The 26,272-nt window shown below is 52.1% G+C and overlaps 1 protein-coding gene across 2 annotated transcripts in view; it reads right to left on the reverse strand.

Moving 5' to 3' along the window:
* Positions 1-23,734, reverse strand: part of KIRREL3 (kirre like nephrin family adhesion molecule 3) — a 494,261-nt gene extending 470,527 nt beyond the window's left edge. The window contains exons 1-2 of one of the 2 annotated variants that reach the window (XM_045521700.2): positions 23,222-23,734; positions 20,379-20,807 (exon numbers count right to left, since the gene is read on the reverse strand). In XM_045521700.2, the coding sequence (XP_045377656.1) occupies positions 20,379-20,433 (55 nt within the window). In that variant the 5' untranslated portion in view covers positions 20,434-20,807; positions 23,222-23,734. The remainder of the gene's footprint in view (positions 1-20,378; positions 20,808-23,221) is intronic. The other variant, XM_010961692.3, reaches the window with a different exon arrangement.
* Between the last annotated feature and the right edge of the window lie 2,538 nt (positions 23,735-26,272).

A 26,272-nucleotide genomic window follows, 5' to 3' on the forward strand; every position in this document is an offset into this window, starting at 1 on the left:
ATTCATATTAAGGTTGTAATCACCTTTGCACACATTAAAATACAAGCCAGCACAAGTAATAGGCCTTAAGAACAACATTACAATAGCTATTAACATATAACAGCTACCTTATCAACTTACAACATCCCTCTAAAATAATAACTGCATCCAGGACTGATCTGAAGGAGACTCATTCTCCCGGAGCGCTGAGACCTGACACGGGGGCCGGGGAAACTGAGAGCAGGCTGCTCGGACTCCCTCGAGAGGGAGAGGCGGCTTTGGCGTAGTGGCAAGAGGACAGGAGTCAGAAGGTTTCGGCTTCCGTTTCAGCTCTGTTATCCACCCGAGATATGACCTAGGGCAAATTTCTTAAACTCATTGAGACTCAGTTTCCCCGCCTGCAAAATGGGAATGAGGATGTTTTCGTCGTAGTGTTTTTGTGGAGGATCAAATGAGATCACGAGATGTACCTGGCAGGTGGAGCAGGTGCTTAGTAAATGTCAGTGTCTTTCCAAGACAACTAGATGCCATTAGGGGCAAGGGCTGAACAGGAGGCCACAGAGAACCGGGCAAGCTCTGAACAGTAGTGTTTCTTTTCCACTCGTTCCTGTCACTTACTCACTCATTAAACATTTGCGGAGCACACTCACAGATGATCAGATGATACAAAGATGCTAAACGTTAGGGTTTCTCTCCCTGTGAGACTCCCAACTGAGCCGGTAAGACATCAGGTAAACACAAGCTGGACAGGATGGAACACCGGATACAACAGGACATTTACACCACATCGAGGGAGGAGGACAGAGAAAGGAGCATCCCCGAGCTGCAAACAGGAAGTGGCTTCACGGAACAGGTGAGGTTTGAGCTGAGCCTTGAAATATAAAGAGTATTTCTAAAAATGATGAGAAAAGAATACTTAGGCTGAAGGAACAGCACACGCAAAGACGTGAAGGCGTGATCTCTCCAAGGAACATCAGTTTTTTGTTTTTGTCTTTTATTTATTTATTCATCTGGCTGAAGCTTGGAGAGCAAGGAGGGATGGGGAGAAGGTGGTGCTGGGAAGACAGGTGGTGCCAGATTGCAGAGCACTTTCAATGTGGGGCGATGGTGTAGACTGAGATACAGGTGGAGGTGTTGGGGCTCCGTTTATAGAAATGGCAAAGGGTAAGGGTAGCCAGTGGACTTGGCTGAGATGGGGAAGAGTAAATCTGACTTATTTCTTAGGAGGATACAAGTAATAAAGAAAGACAATGGTGAAAGACGACTTAGGAGAAAAGTGAGGAATTGACAGGATGCTCTAATACTTTGGGAGAAAATGATGAGGGTAAGTGGGACAATGGAAGAGAAAAGAGCGACCAAGGAGGGAAGGTCTGTCATAATAAGAGAACCGATTGGCCAGGGGAGATGAGAGGGAGGCTGCTGGTGACCCGAGTTTCAGAGCGAGGTACTGGCAATACAGGCATGCCCTTTACTGAGATTAGGACCACAACTGGGGGTGAAGTGATTTTAGTTTTCAGATGGTTGAATTAGAAGTGACAATGAGGCATACACGGACCCTTGTGGATGAGGGAACTAAATGACTCAAATATATTTTCATTACCACTTGCTCTCATAATTAGCCGCTAGAATGGAAGTTAGGGGTTTAAACTTGGAACTAGCCAAGACTGAGTGATTTGGGCATCACTTAGAAGTGTTAATCCTTAATACTCTATACAGTGGACAACGGTTAACCCAATTTAAATTGCTGGAAAATGCTATTCTTCCACGATGGGCCTACAAATTTTGATGCTGAGTTTTAAATATTTGAAGCCTGGTAGGTACCACAGGCTTAGGACAAACTGCTCCCCGAGTGTCTAGACAAAGAGAGGAAGGGTGGCCAGCTGAGTCCCAGCGGGGGCATCCTTACGTGCACCTGCCATTCTATCTTGTTCCTTCTGCAAGTTCAGCCCAGGACCTAAGCAGGTGCCATGATGCGGCTGTCCCGCAGTGACCAGCATCCAGTGTTTCCGTACCAGAGCCTCGAGAAGAGCTGACGGCCCTCAGGCCCCCTGAGAGCACCTGGACACATTGTCATCATCCTGTAGAAAATACCTGGGAGGTGCTGTATGTTGGATGTGCTGGAGCAGCTCCAGGACTCCAGCAGTCCAGCACCGGGATGGGTCCCTGAGCAGGTGCCACCCTCGCCCGGACCTGCCTGGGAGCCACACGTCTCTGCCCCTCGTGACCCAGTTCTCGAAGAGAAAGGCAATTAGGCTTTTCTTGTTCGTTTGTTTGGGGTTTTTGTTTGTTTGCTTGTTTTGTGGGGGAGGTAAGTTAGGTTTGTTTGTGTGTTTGTTTGATGGTGGTACTGGGGGTTGGACCCAGGACCTGGTACATGCTAAGCATACACTCTACCCTTGAGCTATACCCTCCCATCCAGGCTTTTCTTAATGTGGGAAGCATTCCTCCTGGCCTTGCTAAGACCATCTGATCTCTGAGCAGAACTGAAGCACACTCGGAGGGGCTGTCTTCAAGGTGCCCCCTGCAGTGGAGTGGGCTCCTGGCGTGGGGCTGGGAGCCGTGGGGCTGGGAGCCGTGGAGGGGCCTCAATCTCCATCCCGGGGCATGCCCCTCCCCCGCCCTGGGCTCTGGTGGCCGTGCCTGCTGGGGCTGGTGCCCGAGGAGATGGCTGAACTCCTGCACCACAAGCTCTCTTGCCAGGGGACTCTGCCAGGAATGGCAGCCTTTAAACGCCTCATTAATATTCAAATCGATTCAAGTCATTTCAATTTGAATTCTATGCATATTATCAGATAGAACAAAATGCAAATATATACAAATGCATCCATATGAAGAAATAAATAGGGGGCGCTCTGCATAATGGGGTTATAATCATTCTCGGGGCCTGTCTCTCCTCTGAGTCCCTGGAGCCCCGGGCTCCGAGCCAGCGGCGATCCCCGGGACTGTCCAGCAGCAACAGGACCTTTCCTGGACACAAGCTCTTGGAGGGCTGAGCATTCTGTGAACCTGTTTGAAGATGCTGTCACTGTCCACTGCTGACGTCTCTCATGGGGCTTCAGAGGTAGAGCTGCGGGGGGTTGTGGGGTGAGGGCAGGATGGGGGCAGACTCACAGACCTGTCGGAGGCCCCACATTTTGTACTCCTGGAAGCCGGGGAGCTGGCCCAGGACAGGGCCGGTCACTCCACCCCTTGATGAGTGCCGAGGCAAGGAGCCAACAGCCCAAGCCTTCTCCAGGGCCTTCAGGCACCTGGTGGTGGGCTGGGCGGTGGGGAGATAAGCTCCTGAATTTCTTCCCTCTCTAACCTGCGGGAGAATTCCTGAAGCCTTCCCAGTGCACTGATGGGGTCTTAAAACCTAAACGATCCAAAGTGGTGTCTAAATCCATCACAATCTACACTCTGCTTTGCTTGGCATGTCGAGGAACCCACAAGCCCAGCCCTGAGCCCACAAGCCCACGCTCACTGCCACACACCCGTGACACCCACACCGCATGCCTCCCTCCTGGCCGGACCCTCAGCCAAAGGCCAGAAACTCAACCAGACACAGAGGCAAAGGGACGAAACAGCCAACATGCCCACAGCCCGCAGACCCAGGTGGAAACCCAGGGCCCTGTGGCCTCTGTTTTACACGATTGTTGTGTTGACCCCTGTTTCATTTCAGTTACTCCCAAGACAGGAGGAGGCCCGTCTATACGGCGTCTTAAAGGAGCGTTCCCACACCCCGTGCTAATGAAGCCAAAGTAAATCACTATTAAGAATCATTTAGTGAGGTTTAACTACAGACTCTTAATAGACACACCCCTCCCAGCCTCTCCCCAAGGGACTCCAGCACCAGGCTTAGCAGCAGCTCCATTGATTAATGTAGCATAATTTATACAAGTCATAGTGGGATATTACAGTAGCCCTTCCACACCAAGCACCTCTTGCTTGATCATCCCGAAGCACGTTATACATACAAATGGGGCGGGAGATGGTCCTCTCTAATTTAGGACTAGGGAGACTGAGGCACAGACTTCACACACAGAGAGACAGAGATGCCTACGTGTTCCTGAAAGGCTCTGCTCTGTTTTTGGCCCTTGTCGTGGGCAGAATAATGAACCCCCAAAGATGTCCGTGCCTGACCCTTGAATATGTCACCTTACAAAGCAGAAGGGGCTTCGCAGATGTGATTAAGTTAAAAGATCCTGAGATGGGAGATTACCCTGGCTTCTCTCTGTGGGCTTCATGGCATCACGAGCATCCTTATGAGAGCGGCGGGAGGGTCAGGCTCAGTGGTAGCAGATGTGATGACAGAGGCAAGAGGTCGGAGTTTGTCGGGAACGAGCCACACACCAAGGAATGCCGGTGGCCGGCCTCTGGAAGCCGGAAAGGCAAGGGAACAGACTTCCCCAAGAAAGAACCAGAAGGAACCAGCCCCGCTGACACCTGGACTTCAGCCCAGTGAGACTGGTTTAGAACTGTAATATCATACATTTGTGTCATTTTAAGCCACTAAAGCTTGTGGTCATTTGCACACCGGCCAGAGGAAGCTAATGCAGTCCTAGACAGCCTTCCTCAATGGAGGTCTCTCTTCTGAACCAGGGCACCCGGAAAACTATTTTTCTCTTCTCCCAAGGACACCACATCCCTAGCACCACTTTGGAAGCAGAAGGGATAAATTCATTCGTTAATACCATGGGTGTCTTTTAGGGCATTTGAGTTTTAATTCTCCTGATGAGCTCTGTTGAGAAAGGTTGACTGGCCTCGCCTGCTGGCAGACAGCCACGCGGTGTCCTGCCTTGAAGAGAGACTGAGGACCCCAGCAGGTCTGTCCTAACCTTGGACACCGGCTCGACACATCTGGAGACGCTGAACCAGAGGGACAAACACCTCACCTCTCTTTAGCACAGCTTCGTAACGATTCAGGACGCCCCTCAATAAGTAACACCTTTGGGTGGCGGGGAGGAGAGGACACCCGGGCCCTTTTACATGTGAGGGTTACACCAAGGGTTACGCCCAGCGCCAGGCCACAGGCACGGGCACAGGCAATGGCTTCTGGCCTCTAGTCTAGGGCCGACGTCACAGGCTTGGAGGATGACGAGTTGATGAGGGTGCTCTGGTCCCTCAACCAGGTCTTCCTTGACTGACAGGCTGACAGACCCACGCAGGTGCCCCGGGAAGAGCGTCCAGGCACCATAAAAGCCTCACTGTAACAAAGCTACTAAGTGTCTTCAGTTTGCCTCATTTATAAGAGAGAGGCCCCGTCAAGAGCGACTTTTCCCCCAGCCTCTGCACAGAGACCTCTGCACAGAGACCTCTGCACCTTACTTGGAATCAGCACCAGCCACCCTTCCTTGACCAGGACCCTTGTCCGAGGCCCCCTCCCAAGTTCTCCTGACTCCTGGTGGAGACACTGCCCCCAGCACGCCCCATGTGCTAACGCAGGAAATACCCCAGAGGCCTATGCTGCCAAGAATCCACTAAGTCCATGCCCCTTGGGGACAGGAGCCCAGTGGGGAGGGGTGGAGGCACCTCTGGGCTTGTACTTGGAACTTCTGGGTTTCCACCTTCACTTCCACCCTGACTGCCCATGTGACCTTAGAGAGGCCACTCGACATAACTTGGTCTTTTTAAAGTGAGAATGAGAGCTGATCATGAAAAAGACGGTCCCCCCCCAACCCGGATCGGGAGGGTTAAAGCTGTTTCTTTGAACCCTACAGTCTTATGATCTCTAGGGGACGAGTGTCTGTCTCCCACACGCATCTCAGCCGGCTCAATCTTTCTGTCTGCCCATCTGTCTCTCCTCGAGAGCCTGCCAGCTGCACGCACCTGTGTCTCTCTGCCCCTTCATCTCTCTGATCACCACGTCGTTACTCAGACACCTGGGGACGCGCACGAGGCAGCCACAGAAGCCACTGCGGGGCTGAAGGTGCCTTGAAGTCTGGTGCCGGCCCCACCGCTCTTCCCTCCCATCGCTGGATTCACCAGCTCCTGCGTTTGCTTTCCTCTGAGTGATCTGGGTTGAAGAAAGAGGCCCAGAGGCCTCGTGATGAGAACATCTTTTTTATATGAATTGAAAAATAAAATGACAGCAAGCAGCCAGCAGATCCCAGTTCACCAGGAGGTAAATATCAGTGTCTGTGGTTGTCCTGACCTTGAAGATTTTCTAAAAACGCAACAGGAATTCTCGGGGTGCACTGTTACATACATGTGGAATCTCCACACTGGACCAAACAGAAAATCCATCCTTTATGGACACGAGCATCGCTGGTGGACTTTAAAATACACATTGTAAGATGCAGGTGGAAGAAAACCTATGGCGGGTCCTGAGCGCCCTTCTCCCCATCAGCACAGACGATCGCTTGGCTCTCCCGGGCTCCCCGCCCTGGGTCAGGGCTGAGAGTCACACAGAAAGGAGTGATTCTCAGATTTATTCTCAGCTGTGAGGAGACAGTGACGTGAGTGACAGGCGGACAGAGCCACCATGTTCCAAATTGTATGTTCTTGGCCGTAGCACCCGTCTGGTCTCCTGAGCTCAGGACCCAGGGAGATCCCTTAGTCCATTCTCACCAGGCAAGTCATCCTAAGATGAACTTATTTACGGAACACAGGCAGACTCACAGCAGAGAAGAACTTATGGTTACCAAAGAGGAAAGATGGGGAGGGATAAATTAGGGGTTTGGGATTAACAGATACACACTACTATCTATAAAGACCTACTGTATACACAGGGAACTGTATTCAGTATTCTGTATTGACCAATAATGGAAACGAATCTGAAAAAGAATATTTATACATATATAACTGAATCACTTTGCTGTACATCTGAAACTAGCACAATATTATAAATCAACGGTACTTCGATAAAAAAATAAATAAATAAAAATAAAAGATGACGTGATGCAAAAACTCTCAGAGGCAGCTCCCACGAGCCACCTGACCTTTTCTGGTTAGAAACTGCTCTCAGACCCCTTGTCCCGCCTAAGTTAATATGCGCAGTATTCACACAGAAGCGAGGTTGAGGCTGGGGCGCGGCGTCGACGCGGGGAATTCAAACGCACGAAAGAAAACGCACCCACCAGAGACTTGTTTTCCTTTTATGGACATGTACCCACCAAGTTGCTATACGAGAGCACCTGAACATTTACAGAAAGTTGTGACCTCCGTGCCCCACACACTGGTGCCTGGCGGGCATTCAAATGCTTTAAACCCTATTCAGCAAAAGCAGCAGAACTGTTTGGCATAAAGGGAGCTCGTATTTGGCTTTGAAAATACACATTTCAGTCCATGTGGTTACAACAGCCCTCGTGGAAGATGTAGACACCCCTGCCCTGCCTGTGTGAGCATTTAAGGTGGACAACACAGCACAAGAAGACAAAGACAATTTCACTTAAAAAAAATGTGGCAGTGTCTATAGAGTTTTACTTCCCTCAGCAAGAATTCAGCGGCATGGACCTGAGAAAATGAGTATCTGCTGACAATGAGAGGGAAACAGATTTGCCATGATTATCAACAGCAGGACAGGGGAGGGAGGTAATACGTTTCTCCAGATAGTATTCCTTGATTCTGATCAGCTCATCATTCAATTGCTTTCACCTATAAAACATGGATTTCTATCTGTGAGTGCCTCTGCCCTGATCTGATGATGAGACCCCCCCACCCCCCAGCAAAGCTCGTGCCTGGAGAAACAGGCACCCCTCCATGGGGATTCGGAGCCCCGGCAAGGCGGGCAGTGCAGCGCCAGCGCGACCCGTGTGCTCCGCTGAAGTGCAGCGAGAAGGGGCTCTATGTCTTCCACGCGGAGATCTACCTGCCCGGCATCCTTCCTCTGTATTCCACTGGTTGCACCTAAAGGAGCTTTGAAAACTTCGAAAAACTTTCATGTCTTGCTAGTTTATCACAAGTGGCTATCTTAAGCCAATATTATGACCTCCAGCACGGCCTCGGTAGAGCCATGCCATCTTCAGAAACGACTTCTGACACAAGGTGAGACGCACCTGCTGGAGCCGAAGAGAGGAGAGTCGAGGGCTGACGGAGTGCAGACTCCCCTGCTTCCTAAGAGTCCTTTCTATTTCTCCCTAAGGACCAGTGTTCATCGTTTCAGATCCATGTGGTCTCCTGCCATTTTTACTCGTCGAGACTTGACAGAAAGGAGGGTTTTGACGTCCTGCGTGTCCTTTCACGTAGAGTGGCCCCATCCTTACAGCAGGGCTAATGCCAGGCTGACCTCTCCCTAAGCAGAATGAGGTTTAACTTGTTTTTCTAATCCATGGGAGGAAAGTTAGGGGATGATGGAGCCTTGTTAAGAAATCAGCACTTGGCTTTCAAAACATTAGGCTGAACCGGGGCTGGGTTGTGGAGGGGACAGGCAGCACCAGCCGTGGAGCAGAGCTCCTCGAATTCTCCCCTGTGCTTCTGCATTAGGAGAGACGATTTCTTCCGCTTTCATCAGCTCCTCTCCCCAGGCCCCACACGTTATAAAGGAGGAGGACCACGGGCGAGGCCGAGGCTTTCTGTGGCTTGTGAGGGACCAGTGGGACCAGAATTCTTCCTGAAGGGATGGGTGGCAAAGCACCTGGGATCTTCATATGAGTGTCTGAATGGTGGTTCCACCCTCACCAGTGGTGCGACCTTTGGGCAAGTTATAGCATCTAAGCCTCAGTAGTTTTCATCTGCAAATGGGTACAGCAGTCCTGGCTTTATCAGGTTGCTGGGAGGATTAACCAGGACAGAGAGTGCAGGCAGACTCAGCAAAGGACCTGGCCACAGGCCCTGGTAACGCCTCCCCACGACTGTGCCAAACAGCAACCACAGGGGTTAGCGGCAGAGACAGAAGCACAGTGAGAGCGCTCTGGTTCTGAATCTTTTCTGTTCTCACCACGTCCTCGCTCCCCCGTGCACCCTTCTAATGAAGCCCAGAAGGAAGGGCGCGCTTGTGAAAGGAGAGAGGGGAGCCGGTGGCCAAATCAAGGGGCCAGGAAGGCGGAGGACCAAGGGCACACACCGTGTTGCTGTAGCGTCTGTTTACTGTCTCTCTTGTGTTTAGCAAATTCTCAAATTATGCAGCTCTGCTCTTCCTCCCTGACCTGCGTTAGCATCAAGCCTGCAGTTTCAAATAAGGTTTTGCAAACATTATGCCAAAGGTTCTCCTCTCTGACATGAGATGCCCAAAAGGCGACCTGCCGTTTGCCGGTGGACCTGTCGGTAGAACGAATGGCACAACTCTACCTCCTCCCCACCTCCGCTGTGCCCTCCCCCACCCCCGGGAAGACAGGCAGACAGTGAGGACTGGCAGATGGCAGCGACGGGCTGTGGTGGTGACTCAGGTCTGGGAGGCTGCTTGGGTTGGAGCAAACTTCATCCAAAATCGCACTGGTAACCAAAACCTAACGGATGGTCACACAGTGTCTGATGACTTCAGGCAACAGAAACGGCCAGCTCGAGCAGCCCCGACCAGGCCACACGGAGACGACGGAGGAGGCCTGCTCCAAGCATGACGTCGCCCTTCCTCCAGCCCACATTTCACTATCTTGTTTTCTGCTGCACATGGATCGACCCTGGGCCTTCAGTCCATCTTGCTCATAATTCTCAAAAGGTGAACAAGGCAATGGCTTCCCCCAGAAGATAAAGGAAGATGTAAGGAATTCTCGGGGCCAAGAGGACTCCTCCACTTCCCTCCAGCAGAGTGCAGGGCATGGGTGACTGGCACCCACGTCGGGATCCGGTCACCCTGCCTGGAAAGACACACTTCCAAACACACAGCCACCGCTCATGGCAACTTTCTAATGGTGTCCGTTTCTGTCCAGAGGTGAAACAGAGTAACTCCTCTCAAGCTGCCCAGGGGATCAGGAACAATGAGGGCTAAGTTCAGCAGGTTTGTTTGGCTTTTTCAGCAGGAGAGGGGAGCAGCATGAGGAATATTGGTTCCCAGATCATTAAAAGGGCAAACACCTGGGAGGGGGCCCCCTGGGGGAGAAGTGGGGCTCCTGGCTGCCGGCCACCCTCCTGGGAGGACTGACCCATTCATGACCCGCAGGGAGACCGCTCTCACTTTCTCAGCCCTTCCAAGCCCCTTGAGCATTTTTTTAAATTGAAGTTGTGTTGGTTTCCGGTGCACAACATAGCTATTCCATTATCCATTGATTACATATATTTTCATATTCGTTTCCATTATAGGTTACTACAAGCCAGTGACCATGGCTCCCTGTTCTACACAGCAGGATCTCTTGTTTATCTATTTTATATACAGCAGTTCGTACCTGAAGGCCCGGGAGCATCTTTAATCGAGCCCACTACCTCCTGCCCCTGTGCACGGGCGCCCCCTTCACACCCTGCCCTCACACTACCAGAAAGAGGGGAAGGAAGGGAGCCTCCTCCAGAAGCCGCTGCCATGCAGAAGGCCGGCTCCTCCTTCCCGTGCCCTCTGCTCACGCTCAGCTGCCCCAGCCCCGCCGCCCCGGGGCCGAGAAGGGCCGGGCACCCTCACCAGGGAGCCCCACTCTCTTCCTAGCACTAAGGGGCCGCCGGGGCCCTCCGGCTCTCAGCTCACGCTTGGGCTTTGCAAGCGCTGCTGCTGCCACCATCAGGCCAATGTAGGAACTGCAGTGCTCATCTGGTTTCAGATCCGAAACCGTTCAGCCAGCTCTTGACCCGTGTGGTCCCAAGACAAAAACGGGCTCTCTCACCCCAGGTCCCACTCACACAGCATCCTATGCAAGAAGGAGGCTTCAGAGTCCAGCTCCCCAAAGAGATGGGTCTCCCTGTGAACGTGGGGTAAACCCCAGCATCCTTCAGCGTGGCACAGTGAAGTGCAGGTCCCAGGCCGTGGAGAGCAAAGCCACTGCGAGACTAACTGGCAGTCGCTGTTTCCTGTAACGGGGGTGGTGAGGAGGGGACGGGGGCAGGCGCTCCCTGGGCGGCACTGGGATGGGTCTCCAGGAGAGAGCTCTAAGTTTCTGTCCCCCGAATGCCTGCGTGACGAGCCAGCCAGGCCTGGAATCATGCTGAAGCTGTCATAGCTCCCAGCATCGCCAAGGGTGACAGGCGGGCTGTCACACTGCACCAGAGATGAGTCACCTGTGACATGTGCAGGTGACTGACAGAGATGGGGACGGACACGCATTAGGTAACAGAAGGGCCAGATTGTTTCTTGGGGCTTGTTTTGTTTGTTTTGGAGTCTTTTTTTTGGGGGGGGGTAATTAGGTTTATTTATTTATTTTAATGGAGGTACTGGGGATTGAACCCTGCTAGGCACGCGCTCCACCACTGAGCTATACCCTCCCCTGCTGATTGTTCCTTGGGAGGAGTGGGTGGCCAGCCAGAGGATGCTTCTCTTGGCAGTGATCCTGGTGACCCCATGGCCATCCAAGGCCTCACTTGGAGAGGAACAGCTTCCTACGGGGCAAAACTAAACTTTAAATAGTCGGGGTCTTTCCTCCACCCCCTGTGGGGGCTCCCAGCCTCCGCTGTGCTGTGTGGTGATGTGGGGGTGTCGGGGGGGCAGCTTTCTTTCCTTTCATTTGTCCTCACATCTCATCCCAATATTTCAGTATTTATTCAGAGCTTCCTAGGTGCCAGATAGTGTGCTAGGCACGGGGATGGAAGATGTGGTACACGGATAAAAGAAATGGATATTTTAATCAACCAGTTAAGAAAAGACCCTGCCTTGCTTTTTTTTTTTTTTTAATCTTTTTTTCGTCTTTTTTGGTCAGAACAACTACCAAAGGAAGTACCCAGGCAATGTGTCTGGATTGCTATCCAAAGGCTGGCCTGTCCTTTCCCCAGGTGGGAGGGGCCTGGGAACCTTGGGCCCTGAAGATAAGCTGAATGCCAGAAAGATGAAGGCACCAACTCAGAAAAAATCTGAAGTCAAAAAGAGAAAGCCCTCCAGTGGGGGTCCTGGTTCAGAGATCAGCTCCCCAACTGTCATAGGGAACCCCTAAAACCCTCTTCTGTGCCTAGATACTGAGGATTCCCACAAGTTCTAACATGGCTCATCTTAGGCCACAGCTTAGGATCCTCTCATGCATTATTCAGTGTCGGTGAATTGGGTCTACCGGCATCTTGAGAAGCATCGAGGCACACAGCGCAGTGAACTGGATGGGGAGTGAGTTCGGTCAAGCAACAGCACCTTTCTGAGGGCATGATGGTGGCAAGAGCCGCCTCTCCCTGCTGCGGTGGTGATGAAGTGAACCAGTGCGTGTGGAAGGCGGTCTGCAACACATGAAGCTTCACAGAAACACTAAGTATTATCACAATCATCTTGATTGTGCAGTTATTGCCACCATCACCACCACCACCACCAACCACCAAAAGAATCTGTCTGGCACCTACAAGAACATGCGCTGGGCAAAGAGATCTATAACACACCATCTACCTTGCAGACAGCAGAGGAAGGCATGGTCCGAAATAAGCAGCTTGTTGTTAACAGGTAATACTCAGGGGAGCTTGGAATTGCAGAGAATTTCGATGTCATCTAGTCTACTCTCTGATCTACTTCTTAGGAACTGATTCTTCCATTCCTGGTGGCCCAGACTCCCTTGGCCTTTCAGCAATGGGAGGCTGTCCACTGGTCCAGCCTTAGACACTAGGGTTGGACGTCGAGTCTTGGAGATGTCACTGTCTGCTTCTGCACAACAATGGCTAGTTTGGCTGCAGTCTTGAGATTGCCCTGCCAGCCACCCTCCCCTGCCCCATTTCCTGAAGGGAACAGAACACGGAGCACGTGGTCGATGCGATGATGTTTACTCCTGAAGGAAAGGTTTCTTGGGGCTGGAGACCTGTAAACATTTTTCACACCTGAGTCACATCACTTGGCTTATAACCTTGTTTCCCTCAAAGCCAGTGGGGCTTAGCTTCCTTTTGAGAACAGGAAGGATGTCATCTGCACAGCGGCCCTAGGTATCTCTTGATTGTCTCATCCTTGTCCCCGTCTGCTCATCTGCTTTACCATTCGTCCTCACTGTTAGGCTGCCTCTGTCTCTGGCCAGCCTTCCCGGGGGCCCAGAAACCGGTAACCTCTGTTACTCATTGCACTGCGTCCAACCAACAGTCCAGTGTGTCCTCGGCCGCCTCTGCTTCTGTGTCCTCGTGGTCCCTTCCACATTCTTTATCCAGCACATCACTCTTAAGAATGCACCTACCTACTACCTTCCTTGGCCTTCCTTCTGGAATCTAAACCAACAGTTAAGGCCAGTCGTTCACACTTAACTCTCTTGCTCACATTTCCACCCCTCTGTGCACACCTGTGTAGGAAGATGAGTGAGTGTATTTCCATTCAGTTCTACATTTTTTTAACCCCCATGTGAAACTCAAGGAATACCAAGAATAAATAACATGTTGATTCTTCTCTTTTTTTTTTTTTTTGGTCCTTGGAACCCATGATATAGAGAGAATTACAGACCCATAAGCTACTAACAATGAAGAACAGACTTAATTCTGACAATCCATCCTTAAAACGTTTAGCCCGGCGTCCCGACCACCCCCAGCCTCCTCTCCCACTTGCCACCACACACGGCCTTCCAGCCACCACGGAACCCAATGCTTCGGAACCGCCACCCTCTGTCCTGCCTTCTGGCCTGCGCACACACTCAGAGGTTCATCGGGACCACACTAGATGTCTTCTACAATCGTCACCTCCTCTGCGCAGCCTTTCTTGATGCCCTCAGCCGGTCCTGCTGCCCTCAGAACAGTCTGCCTGCTCTGAGCCACGCAGTGTTGTAACCACGAGGCCACGTGTTTGCTCCTGGACTAGACCGAGAGCTCCCCTAGGGCTGAAACAGAGCCATACGCATCTCTACAGCACCAGCCCCTGGCACCGTGCCTACCACATAGTAGGCCCACAATGAGGGATGGCCGAGTGGCCCAGGGCTGAGTTTGGTGTCATAAAATGCTGCTTGACCACAAAGGAAGGAGTAACAAACATGGCCCTCAGGACCCAGACTGTACGGGGGCCCCGGGGCAGGTGGAACGGCGGGGGTGAGGTTTGCTGGTCACTGCTGCTGCTCTCAGCGCCAGACTTCAGATCTCTGTCTTCCAAGTGTAAGAAAGAACGTGAAATTGCACCAACTGTCCAGTGAACGCGGACACATGAGCAGACTATCTAGAGAGTCCAGCCTGGTGGGCGCCTCCTTCTAGTCCTCACAAACGGACTCCACTGCAACGTTCGTCTCAACAGTCTAGAAGCGACCTCGGGTGAATCTAACTTCACGTTGCACACGAGGACACCAACACCAGGTGGAAGATCAGCGGGGGAGCTCATCTCCCGTTTGAGGAAAATGGCTTATTTGTTCTAAGTTCTGGGCATCGCTACACTTTAGCAATTGTGTGTGTGTGTGTGTGTGTGTGTGTGTCTCAGGAGTGGGGTCACGGATGGGAGGAGGCTTGGTGAAGTGTCCAGACTGCCAGGAAGCCCCTCCCCTTGATTCTGGCGGGGACGTAGATGACTGGCCACCTCCCACCCTCCACGCCCCAGCCAGGGCTGCAACAGAAGAACTCTGCAAGGCGCAGGCTTCGCTCGCGCCGGCCACTCTTCCCCGGCTTTGGCTTGTTACCGGCGCACCCAGGGAAAGCTGACATTTATTTAATCCTCATAGAGGTATTGACTGTGTACTCACGGAAACGCTGTATGCTTACGGAAGACATTTGTTTCCAAGCAGCTTATGCTAAATTGCAGTGATATAAAGGAAACACTTATCTAATATTGACATTTACTGACTTCTAGAAGTATCCAGCCTGAATACTCATTTTTACCTTTGGGAAAGGAGGAAAAGGGGGAAAAGAGCATAATGCTTGACTCCTAGCTCTTTCAGTGGGTGAGAAGGAGAAAGTTAATGAAAAGTTCACGGTAAACGTGCAGGTGGAGACCCCTATGCAGTGACAACGGGATGGGTTCGGCTCACGCCTCGAGCTCAGCAGAAAGCAGGATGCAGCATTTTCTGTGTGAACACGACCAAAGTATCCCAAGGATCTACAGGTATCTGTATTCTTATCTGACGGGCTCTCCTAACTGGATGAGTCTGGCTTTCCGCTGGAGAAAAGAAAATGACCCAGGAGCAGTCCTGTCCCTGTGCACTGGACGCTGCCTCATGCTCCTAACTGGAAATGAAATCCCACTCTGTTCGGGACACTGGGTGACACTATCACAACCTGGGCCCAGGATGCTGGCAGGCTTTGCTCCTGGTCCCCTTGTGGGGAGCAGTGATGTGATGTGAAACCCACAGGCACGGACATCCCAGGGCAGCAGCTCCAGCCAGACCCTGCACCATGACCGCTGGGGTGTCCACTTGAGGGAAGACTGGGGCCCCCATCACTGTGCTGTGAGAACCACCATTAAATGAGGATTGGCACAGGGGTGAGAGTCCAAGTGTGGAGTCCAGCCCGTTCCTGGCCTTACTGCCCCCTCCACTGCTGAATTAAAACGTCCTTGTTCCCAGGCACAGGAGAAGGGAATTCGGTGCCCTGCCTTTCCTGCAGTGACCCTGGTTCAAAAGGCTTGGGCTGATCTTTCACCCAAAAGTCACCTGAACATCTTGCAGGGATAAGGACTATAGCTGAGACGTGATGCCTAAGCCCGTGTGACCCCCTCCCCACCCCCGTGTACACTGAGACCCCAAAATGAATGTTCTTGGCCTTGCTCCCCAATCCTCCACCACAGGCAATTTTCTTTCCCTTGTTCATATTTCCAAAACAGTTTATCTTTTTATCTCCTTGGAAGAAAAGTACTCTGCAAATCAAAGGAATCATTAGTACTGTTATTATTTTGCTATTGAAATCTCTCAAATTCGTTCGGGATTATTCATGTGCTTTTTTGGGTCTGCAATATAATGCCGCCTAAGTCACCCCACTGGGCTGAACAAAAAAGAAAAATTGCATCTTCAGGCCTAACGCCCTGCTCCCCCCGCTCTCCTGCTGGCCCTGGCTCCTACCAGCTCCGGCGCGCCAGGCAGACCTGCTCCTTGGGACCATGCCTAGCTCCTTGCTGCCATGTTCCAAGCGAGCTCTGCCTTTGCGTCCCGGAGGGAGGCTCCCGTGGGATCCTCCAAGTGCAGTGTGAGGGCCCAGACCCCACCCGCTTCCTCTCCGCCTGGGGAGTTTCTCCTCCCTGCTCAGTAGGTCTGGCTGGCAACTGAGAACTCCCTGCCAGGCGGCAGACACAGTAACTGCCCCCCTAGACCCTATAGACCGGCCCCAGTTCCCCTCACCCAGCAGGTTTGTGAAAGAAGTGGTCCCATGCCCTTGGCAGCCATGCACTGACCTTCCAGGACAAAAGAAGCAATTCTTCCTCCCCTAGACAAGGCGTCAGACCACTTGGGGTGCCCATGGGGAAGCATCACACTAAACGACTTGCCCCGTCTTTTGTTCTGTGACATTTCTGGGAAAGGATAAATGTTTCCAAAGTTGCTGTTCATTCCCAGTTTCCTTTCCTAATGCCTTCTGGGCCTGTACCCCCTAGGGGCCCCTGCATTCCTGTGGCTGCCCGCCTCTGATGGGCTCTTGCTGCTTCTGACGCCCTCCCCCTCCCTCCTTGCCCCCCACCTCCCTGCTGCCAAGGGCACTTCTTGGAAGTTGAAGGCTCTGGTCTTGGTCCTCCCTCTTCATGCTTCCTGTCACCCCCAGGGCTCCCCTCACCTGACCACCTCTCCTTATTCACACTCTATTTTACCCGCAGCCCACTCGATGCTTCTCTGTTCCCTTGGACATTCACGCCACCATGACCCTCTGCCCCTTCAATGGCCAGCTGACAGCCTATCTTGGTGATCCTGCCAGCAAGTCAGGAGAGCAAGTGGCTTAGATTCTTCCCAAGGGGGAAATGAGACCCCGGGCGAGTCCTCCACTCAGGGATGCCACGGACAGGGCAATGCAAGCTTTCACCTTCACCCCCACAAGTTCAGAGCAGCGTGGCGCACACGGACACCCAACGAGAGAGCTGAACTCACTGAATTAGAACTTCAGACCCACAAAGTTACTAGGCAGGACAGGACACTCTGGGAGTGCTAGAGGCAAAGGTCAGCAAGCAGGGAAGAGGACACCTTTCCTAGGAGCGGCTGCAGTGGGAGGCGGCGAGTTTGTATCAGCGCACATCCCCCACAACTGTCCGCAACCCCGAGATCTGATGGCCAGCAAGGCATCATCGTCTTGCTAGAGCACCATCCTTCCAAAGCTACTTAAGACATGGATGTGTGGGCTGGCTGGGCTGGTCTGGAAGACGAAGGAGGGCAGAAGAGGAAATCATTGTGGGCAAACCGAAATGATAAAGGGAAAAAAGTATAGCAAGTTCTAAGTGTATGGATGACAAGAGAATCGATTCCTTTTCACCCAGGGGCAGAACAGGCCTCTTCTCTGCAGGAGGCAAATGGTGCTGTGACATTATCCCTCTCTGTACAGAGCACGCGGTCCTGACAGCTGAGGAAGAGGCATCCCCAGCGAGAAAGAAACCCACCAACAGCACATACGGGCAGCGCTCCACGTTCTCATGGGGAGCCGGGCCCAGGGACACCGGCCAGGGCGGACACGCAGGGCTGGCATGTGGCCTCTCTACTGCCACCTTAAGAATGATAAATAAACATTTCATCACAATCTACATGCAAGGCCCAAACTTTAATTGAAAAGATACAGCATATCACTGACATGAATTATATCTTAATTTCACTCTCTAAAGGGTCATGAAAAAAAGGAAAAGTGAATAAATGTTCAACAAATTAGAAGAGAAAGGATGATTGAAATGACTTTAAGAGTTTATCTAGGTGTTTTAAAGCCTTCAGAGCGCCCTAGGGAGTACCCTCTCTTTATGGAAACTAAGATAACCTGGATCTGAAGCAGGAGGACTGTTCCCAGAAACTCCAAAATGACATGCAAGTTCTCGCTGTGACAGGTGTCAGTCAGTAGATGGATGTGTCACTAGAGGGCCAGAGAAAGCCCTAAAAAGAACCCTGGATATTTGTTTTCTCTGAGTGGTGGACCATCCCAGAATCTCCACACATTTCCTTGGACAGCATCCCAGGAGGAAGCGCACGCAGGAGGTGGGATCAGATGGGTGGCTGTGCGGGGTCGCCAGGTGGGGTGCAACCACAGTCAGGGGCAAGACAGCTGGTTCCTGTGAGCTAGTCCTCTCATGACTTGCTCAAAGTAGATACACTCTATCCCATAACTTGATAAATGGCACCAGGTAGGGGCTGGCACAGTGTATGAACATACATGAGCATCTATGTGCAGAGGGTCAAGTAGAATCCTCTGGGGAATTCACAATACTCAATACAACACCCACATTCAAATAAATGTCCAGGGATCAAGTCAAAAGATATTCCCAGTGAAGTCTGGTAAGCATTGTCCCACCTGACCGTTAATTCCTGTAGTCAGACACTGTCTATTCAAGGAGCCTACCCTGCCCAGTGATGGAGGGGATTCTGACTGGCTCTGTCCACCTTGGTCTCCTTGTCTTTCTTTAGACCTGTTTTGGAGTCCTGTGGACTATGCATTTACCATTCGGTAGGGTGGGCAGAGCTGGCCAAGCTCAGAACACTCAGGAATAACAAGGAACTATGAACCCCCATGATGTTGTGGTTTCTTCCTAGTGCTTTCAGGGCTAAGGGGAGAAGAAACAGAGCATTTAACCTCCATGGGTAAATATTTAAAAATTTATACGAGGCAGTCAAGAAACAGCTCTGGACTGAGAAAGGAAGAAGCAAAGTAGAAGATGCAGGCTGTGATGGTTCTGACAGCCAGAGAGGCACTTAGATACCTCTAGCTTCTCCTGTCCATCTAGAGACGAGTCGCAGCTCAGACTTCTAAGACTGCAGATGACTGATTACAACATGCACTGGTCTGGTGAACGTGGGTGTAGGGGGGATGGTTGGATCCTCTCTTCAGAGGTTCTACAGGTAACCTCCTGAGTGAGTGAATTGGAAAGAGGCAAAGCGGAATGCAGGTGAGCTTGTGTGTTGGTGTAGGTGTGTACCCATGAACCAGCACGTACACATCCAAGAAAGAAGGCAGTCTCACCAAATGGTCATGGAACCCAAATGTTTCTATACTCGTGTTCCAAGATAGTTCTTATTCATTCAGCCTGAAAGCTCTGGGGAAGGCAATTTATCTTCCTGCTGCTGTAGGGAGTTCTGGTGAGAGGCACAGAACCACTGGAATACATGAGAGTGTGTGTGTACATTATAATTATACACAAGCAGGGGTACATATGTACTCGAGTGGGGAGGGCCCTCCAGGTTTAATCAGGATGGTCACAAGCCAAGTTGGACAAGGGGAAAATCTGCAGTGACCACAAGGACCAGGGGAAGAGCTGGGGAAGGAGGCGTGGGTTTCTGCTTTCATTTGGCTTCTCCCTGACAGGGGAGGAGAGGGAGCTATGCCGTGTGCTTACACAGCCAGCCACCCATGGCCGTGCTCTGCTTTCTCGAAAACTTTTACCCTTCATTTAATCAACAGATGGACGTGCTCTGTTGTGGATTTTTCTGAGTGAGTCCTGTTTCTCTCTGAGCTGTGCTGGCTGGCACCAATGCTGCCTCAGATGGCAGAGACAGCCACAGCATTCCAAGAGAGGGGGAAGGAACCGGCTGACTTAGCCCTCAAACTCAATTCCACAGGTGACTCCGGACGCTGCCGGCTAAGCCGGCCGGCACTCACCATCCCTTTCCCAAACTGCCCTCCCTGCCCTCCACCGGTCCCAGCCCCAGGGCTCCCAGTGGCAGGGAGCCCCAGGTGGCAAAGTTCTCTCCCAGTGTCCACCAGCTTCTCTGCCCCTGCTAGGCTGCAGAAAGGCAGCAATCAGCACCAGGGGCGGAACTGCATTTATACCCTGAAATCGAGTGCCGTGAAGGACTCGGAATTCAGCCTTATTCAGAGAACTCCATTACGTACAAGGAAACTCTTTAGAAGCTTTTCCCCCAACCACTGCGAATCACCTCCACGGTCCATTCGGTCATCGAAGCCCCCTCCCTCTGCACACATTCCCTTCCGAATACGCCCGTGCAAGCCAGACCTTATTAGAGCTGAAAAATCTACCTAAACAAAGCTCTCCTTCTCCAGCCTCTCCTTCCCCAACCTGCGTCTGAAGGAGAGGTGGCGCCCAGAAGTTCAGAGCGGCACATCCACCGAGATACTCCTAATTAACATACCGGGAGCATAAAGAACTCATTTGCATTGGAGAGTTTGAGCTGGATGTTGACAAGTGAAGGGAGAAAGTCACCCTCCCCTCCCGCAGCCCTTCCTTCCAAGGGAAAACAAACAGTGTCATTTTGTTGCCTTTTCAAAGGCAAAGAGGCAGGGCCAGTGCAGCTCGGCCGGGCACCGGGAGACACGCATCCATCAGTCCGAGTTTGCGAAGCCTGCCCGCACGCCTGCCCGCCGCCTCCCGCGCCCTGACAACCCCGCCGACTTTCTTTGCAACTCCAGCGGCGCACGGGTCCTACCTTGACTGAAAAGGAAGAAGCAGACGAAGAGCAGGTCGAGCTGGAAAGGTCTCATTCCTCCGCGCGGAGAGGGGAAGCCGGCGGGGCAACTTGGGTTCGCGGCGAGTTTCTCCCGCCCGGCGGCTCGCGCTGCTCAGCCTCCGCCGCGGTCCTCCCGGCTCCGCGCCGACCATCGGTCTGTCCGTCGGTCCCTCCGGGTGGCCTCGGGCTCCGTGCCTCGCGGGATCGGCAGCCAGCCGAGGCAATTTGCCTGTCTCTAGCCGCCTCGGGAAGCTTGGATCGTCAGCGACGTCCCCTCTCGGAGCAGATCCATCCTCTGGCGCTCGGCATCCCAGGCACACGGCTTCCTCCAGCGGCTCCTCCCACAGCCAGCGCGCGAGCGAGCCAGGGAGCGAGTGACGAGTGACAGAAGGGCTCCTTTCACTGAAGCTGGGGCGGGGGGAGAGGGAGGGGAAACAGGTCATAATTAAAGAGGAAACACTCGGAAAAAGGAGATCTAGGCAAAACGGAGGGAGTCGGGGGAGGCTCTGTTCTTTCCTTCCTTCTTTTTATAACCCCCTACACAGGGGGAAATTCAGCTTTGGTCACCATTATGGACCAAAAGGCATCTTGAACAGGGAGCGGAGCTGTGACTTTATGTCCACAGGACATAATGTTGTTTAAGGGGTGAACTTAAGGATGGCTCTCTGCACGAGCCCACATCAAGATAAGCGTGCCTTGCCTTTGTACCGGGGACTGGAAACTAGGCTGAGCGGGGAAAAGGGGCCAGCGAGGGGGTGCATCTTTCCTCGGGAAGGACTTGGCCGGGGTGTGCAGCAGGAGTCTCTGAGTTGGGGAAGAGATAAACATGCTTTGCATTTCTGAGACTTTCCTAGGTGGGGGCGGGCTAGGTAATAAAACCAGAACGTTTGGACCTTGGCTTTGCTTCGCGATACTCCTGGAAAACAAAATGAAGGAACTAGAGGGAAAACAGGCAGATTTGTGACACATGCCCACTTATTATTATTATCCTGGTTTGTCCATTTCCTACCAAGGATAGGGGAACAGACTGTCTTTGCATTTGGAGCCTCTCCATCACCCTGAGCGTGCCTTTTCTCCAAGAGGTGCTGTGAATCCTATTGCAAAGGAGAGGCCAAGGTCATAGGCAACCGCCTCCTAAGAACCTTTTACCTGTCGTGAAACCCACACTCAAATCAAACTCTATTTCATCCAGAATATCAAAGGGAGTTTATCTAGAGCTATTTACTTGATAGACATGTAGATATGCCTGGTATAAGCAGGGCATTGGGGGAAATAAAATCATAGGCACACAGACCATGCCTTCAGGAGCTCATAATTTAGTGTGGGAGCGGAGTATGCACGCAGGATACAAATTATAAGGATCATTACAAAACAACGTATAAAAATATACAGAAGGGGAGGTCATGAGTAAGAAGAGGGAAATGAAAGATTCTCTCTCGATTTGTGCCCTGCGATTATAAAATCAATCATTACTTTCATCAGTCATTGGACCTTGGGGAGATCTGTTGGGAAACCCTTAGCTTTTCTTCCATCACTATTGCATATTTGGGGGACTTTGATGATTGCATTGCACATTCCAAATCCAAGTTTCCGTGTGGATCTTAACTTTTAAAAACGCACCCCTTGGTATTTATGAGCAAGGGGCACGTGTGAGAGTGTCTGCTGGTAGGAGCTGACGTCTGGTAGTGACATGTTGACATCAAAGATCTACAAGTTAATAGGTGTCTACTTTGTTGACTTTTCTGTTCTTAATAGTTTATTTAACTGCATCCCTTCGAGGCTGTTAAATATATCAAAGGAAATTTGTAAGCAAGCTTTGGGGGGGAAAAAGAAACGCTGAGCCACAGAAACTAAAGGAACCCAAAAGAGGCACCCCATCATCTAAATTAGCAAAAACAAGGTACAGAAGCAAAGTGTCAGAACTGCCTTAGTCCAAGGACTTGCTATAACAGACAACACAATGAAACAGAAGAGGCAAACAAGAAACACATGCGAAAGATGAATAATCATTCTAAATAACGTATGCCAAATAACATACCAAGAGTGGAAATATGGCATGTGTAGTGCTGTAACTTTGGTAGGAAGTTTCCATTGAATCTATAGGGGCGGGAAGAAGTTTAAGGTCTGGGTACCATTCCTAAGACCAACCTTGCAGTGGATAAGACTAATAATATTAGAATGTAAGCTGTACCTCACACAGCAACATTTGATGTTGCAACTGACATTTATCATTTAAGCTGTTGTTTAATTTTGATTGCTAATTCCTAAGTGGCCTGGGGCCCAGACTTACTTAATTCAGTCCCTGAGGAAAACATTACAAAACCAGGGTCGAGGCCCAGGGTCATGATGCCCGGGTCACGACCTGTGAAATGCACTGAAAGCAGGCCCACATACAAGCACGTGCAAACCACACACGCTCACTCCTGGACAGGAGAATAGGGGTGGGGGAGTGCGAGGTTTGAAGTACCTGGTTTTGCTCTCCCCCTGGTCCCTGCTATTGGCCTCCTGACCCCCAACCTGGCTCAGATCCCCCCAGCCAGCTGGACCTGTTCCCCTCTCCACCCCCTCGGCCCCCCTCCTCGCAGCCTCCGGTCTTGGGCAGAAAGGAAAAAAGCTCGGATTAAGTGGTGAGCTGCCTGCCTCTAAAAGGACCAAGAGGCGTTTCAACCCTGAGTGCCGGAAAAACCACGGCAGTCTTCGGCAGCCACCACGTGGGGCAGCGAGAACACAGCGGTACCTGCAGGACCCATAGCCGGCCGGGCTCTGGCGCCAGAACCGACGGCGGCCCCGCCATCTCCGCCCAGGCTGGTCTTTGGCCTCACCTCCTCCGGGGGCTCGGTTAACCTCCTGGCGCTGCGAGGTGCCGGCGTGCAGTTCTCTGGCGAGGTGGGAGGGGAGGAGGGAGGCGGCGAGGAGATGACGGCTCCACCTGATGGAGATGAGCTGGAGTCTCAGACCTGGAGCGCCGCGCGAGGGGAGGGGCCGAGGACGCCGGCCGCCCCGGGTGGGAAACCTGGGCGTCCGGAGCGCGCTGTCCGGGGGTCCGGGGCTGTGGGCTCGGTCTGAGGAGCTGGCGGCCCTAAAGAGACAGCCGAAACCCAGTCACTTGGGAAGCTGCCCGAATTCTTCTGTGCACATCCAGGCTCCGGGTCTCCGTGACGCCCACCGTGCGAGCCGGGGCCCCTCACCAGCAGGTGGCATCCTCTCTAGCGTTTCTTCACCTGGCGTGCAGCCCGGGAGGCCTTCTTCAACAGTCCTCAGCTCCCCGCTCCCCGACCCCCCACCCTGAGGCCTTCTGGGCCAAGTGCCGTGTCCCTTGAACCACCTCACGCCTGCGGGGCGGGCGGAGCGGGATCTCCCAGAGCTGCGCGGGGGCGGAGCCCCAGGGAATGAGGGCTTGCCCCAGAGACCGCTGCTCGCTGGCCAAGAAGTTCCAGAGGGGCAAGTCTACCCTGCGCATCTTCCACGCTCTGCTCTCCCGGCAGCAAGCGTGCCCGGGCGGTTTTCTGAGGTCTGGGACAAAGAGAGTGAGACAGGAGATTCTGGGTCCAGGTGCAGGTGGGGTGGGGGGGTGGGGGGGAGGGGCACTGCTATTCAGCCTGAACCAGCAGGAGGTCAGACCCTGACTCATCACTGCTTTCTAGTGACTTTCCTCCTGGCTGTTAGTTCAGTGTCTGTAATATTTATTACTCCCTCAGTTTGTGCAAAGGCCTGTTTTGGGTACTGAATAAAGACGTGTGGAATGAATACATGAATTGTTGTTCTTGGAAAGTTTGTCCTCTAGCTGGGGAGATGTGTTCACAGGTGCATGCAGGGGAAAAAAATGATGGAACATCTCACTGGCTTTTTAATAAGACAGACAACTGCCCTGGAGGTCATCAGTCAGGTGGAATCCTTTCTAGACTGGTCTTTCTAGGCTCATTTGCTTGTAGTCTTACAGGAAGCTGCTGGGCTGAGAAGCAGCACAACCTTTGGGCCAGAGTTTTGACTGCCCCCACCCCCACCCCGTCTACAGCTGTGTTCACCAGGTAGCCTTGCCACGAATGGGAGAGAAAGGCTGTTTTATGAGGCAGGCTGTCATCATGAGCAGAATTTCCTGTTTAATGCCTCTTTGCAATATTGGTTGCACAGATACATTATAAACCACATTTCCTTTTGTTTTTCATATATCCTGCCAGTGCTGGTTTAAGCTTCCTTGTCCAGGGATTTAAACACATTTTGAACCGGCCCCTCCTGGGAGTTTGGGGTAACCTGACTCTTCCATCCTGGATAAGTTAATAAGGGCGTGAAGCTACATATACTTCCGGAGAACAAATGGGCTTCCGAGGGTCTCCCTGGTGGCAGCCTGTCTGACCTGGGCAGTCATAATCTTCTAGCCTATTTCTTTTTCACTCATCTGAAACAAATTCCTTCCTCACATCTATGTAGGTGGATTACAAGACCTTAACCCCTGTTTACTGTGGTCAGTCTCTCCACAGCCATGCAGTAAGGCCCCAAGAACCAGAAATGCAGCTTTCAGAAGCATCCCTCGAAGGGCAGGCAAGTCTGCACCACTGATTCACTAAAGGCCAGGCCCGAGTGAGAGGTCATGGTGAGCCTTCTGGCCTGGGCACTGCTACCTTTCTTAGCCACTCAATAAACCTGGGTATATTCTTCTTCAGGCAGTGGCTCTCTGGGATCCTTCCCAATCCTAACATCTTATTATCTGTTTTCCAGAAGCCACACCTCTCAGCCTGGAGAGATTTGGAAGTGCTTCCCCAGTGACTTAATGACTTCAGCATCAGGGCAGATACCCACCCACAAGAACATTAGCAATGGCCCTGGCATCTGCATGGACCCCTGTACTGCAAGTGCTTGAGGCCTGGCAGCTTGACGGATTCAGGCAGGCCGGAGAACGCTGTAGGTATCCCTGACACGCATTCATCACGGAGCGGAGTACACCCACTTCCACGGTGGCGCGGAGGAAAGCCCCGCCCACCTTATACAGCAAAGCAAGCAAAGCCATGTAGCCAACCACGTGGGCTATCCACTGCGCTTGCGCAGCGCCAGCCATTCCGCAACAACACACGGGTACTGCGCAGGCGGGATAACACTGCTGAGTCACTGGGCCCGGAGGCAATGAGAGGGAGTGTGACCGACTCCGTTCTCCCTGCGACCCCGCTGCGCTGGTTGGTTATGACTGTTCCCCAGACTGTTTCACGTTCATCTTACTCTGAGTGCCCTCGGTCTTTCCCCAACGTGTTCAACTTGTGATTTCTCTTCTTTCCTTATTTCCCCCAGACCTATGCCTCAAGTCCGGCCTGGATTCTGGGTTCCAGAACAGCTTTTCTTCAACATACATTCGATCATTGTGCTGGGTGCAAGCCTTGTAGTAAAGGAAGGAAATGCTGAGATCAGAGTGGCTGATGGTTAAAGGACTCCCTTCAAAGGCAGTAGGACCATGGCGCCTTGATTTTAACTCAATCTTACCATGAATCAGACTCGACTGTAGAATCAATCTGATTGTGTGTCTCCCTCGACTTCCCGGAAGCCCCACGAACGTGGGAGCGGAGCCTCCCCAGGTCACGCAGCGCCCAGCTGGTACCCCAGTAGGCAGTAGGCACTTAGTACATGATGTGGGCTGAACGGCAACGTTTTACCTAGTGCCCCACATCCCGTTTCCTCTCTTCTGAGTCCAATATAACTTATTCTTCCCTCTGTTATTAAATCATTGTCAAACATCTGGCACGTGCCTGCCACTGCTCCGGCTGTATTTTATGGGGATGGGTAATGAATCGAGCCTATATATAGTTTGCAAAATGTGGAACACACTTTAAGATGCACAGCACTATAGAAATGAAAGATATTTTTATCTCTTCAGCATCATTCTGCAC

Source organism: Camelus bactrianus, chromosome 33 (genome assembly GCF_048773025.1).
Source record: "Camelus bactrianus isolate YW-2024 breed Bactrian camel chromosome 33, ASM4877302v1, whole genome shotgun sequence".
Lineage (NCBI taxonomy): Eukaryota > Metazoa > Chordata > Mammalia > Artiodactyla > Camelidae > Camelus > Camelus bactrianus.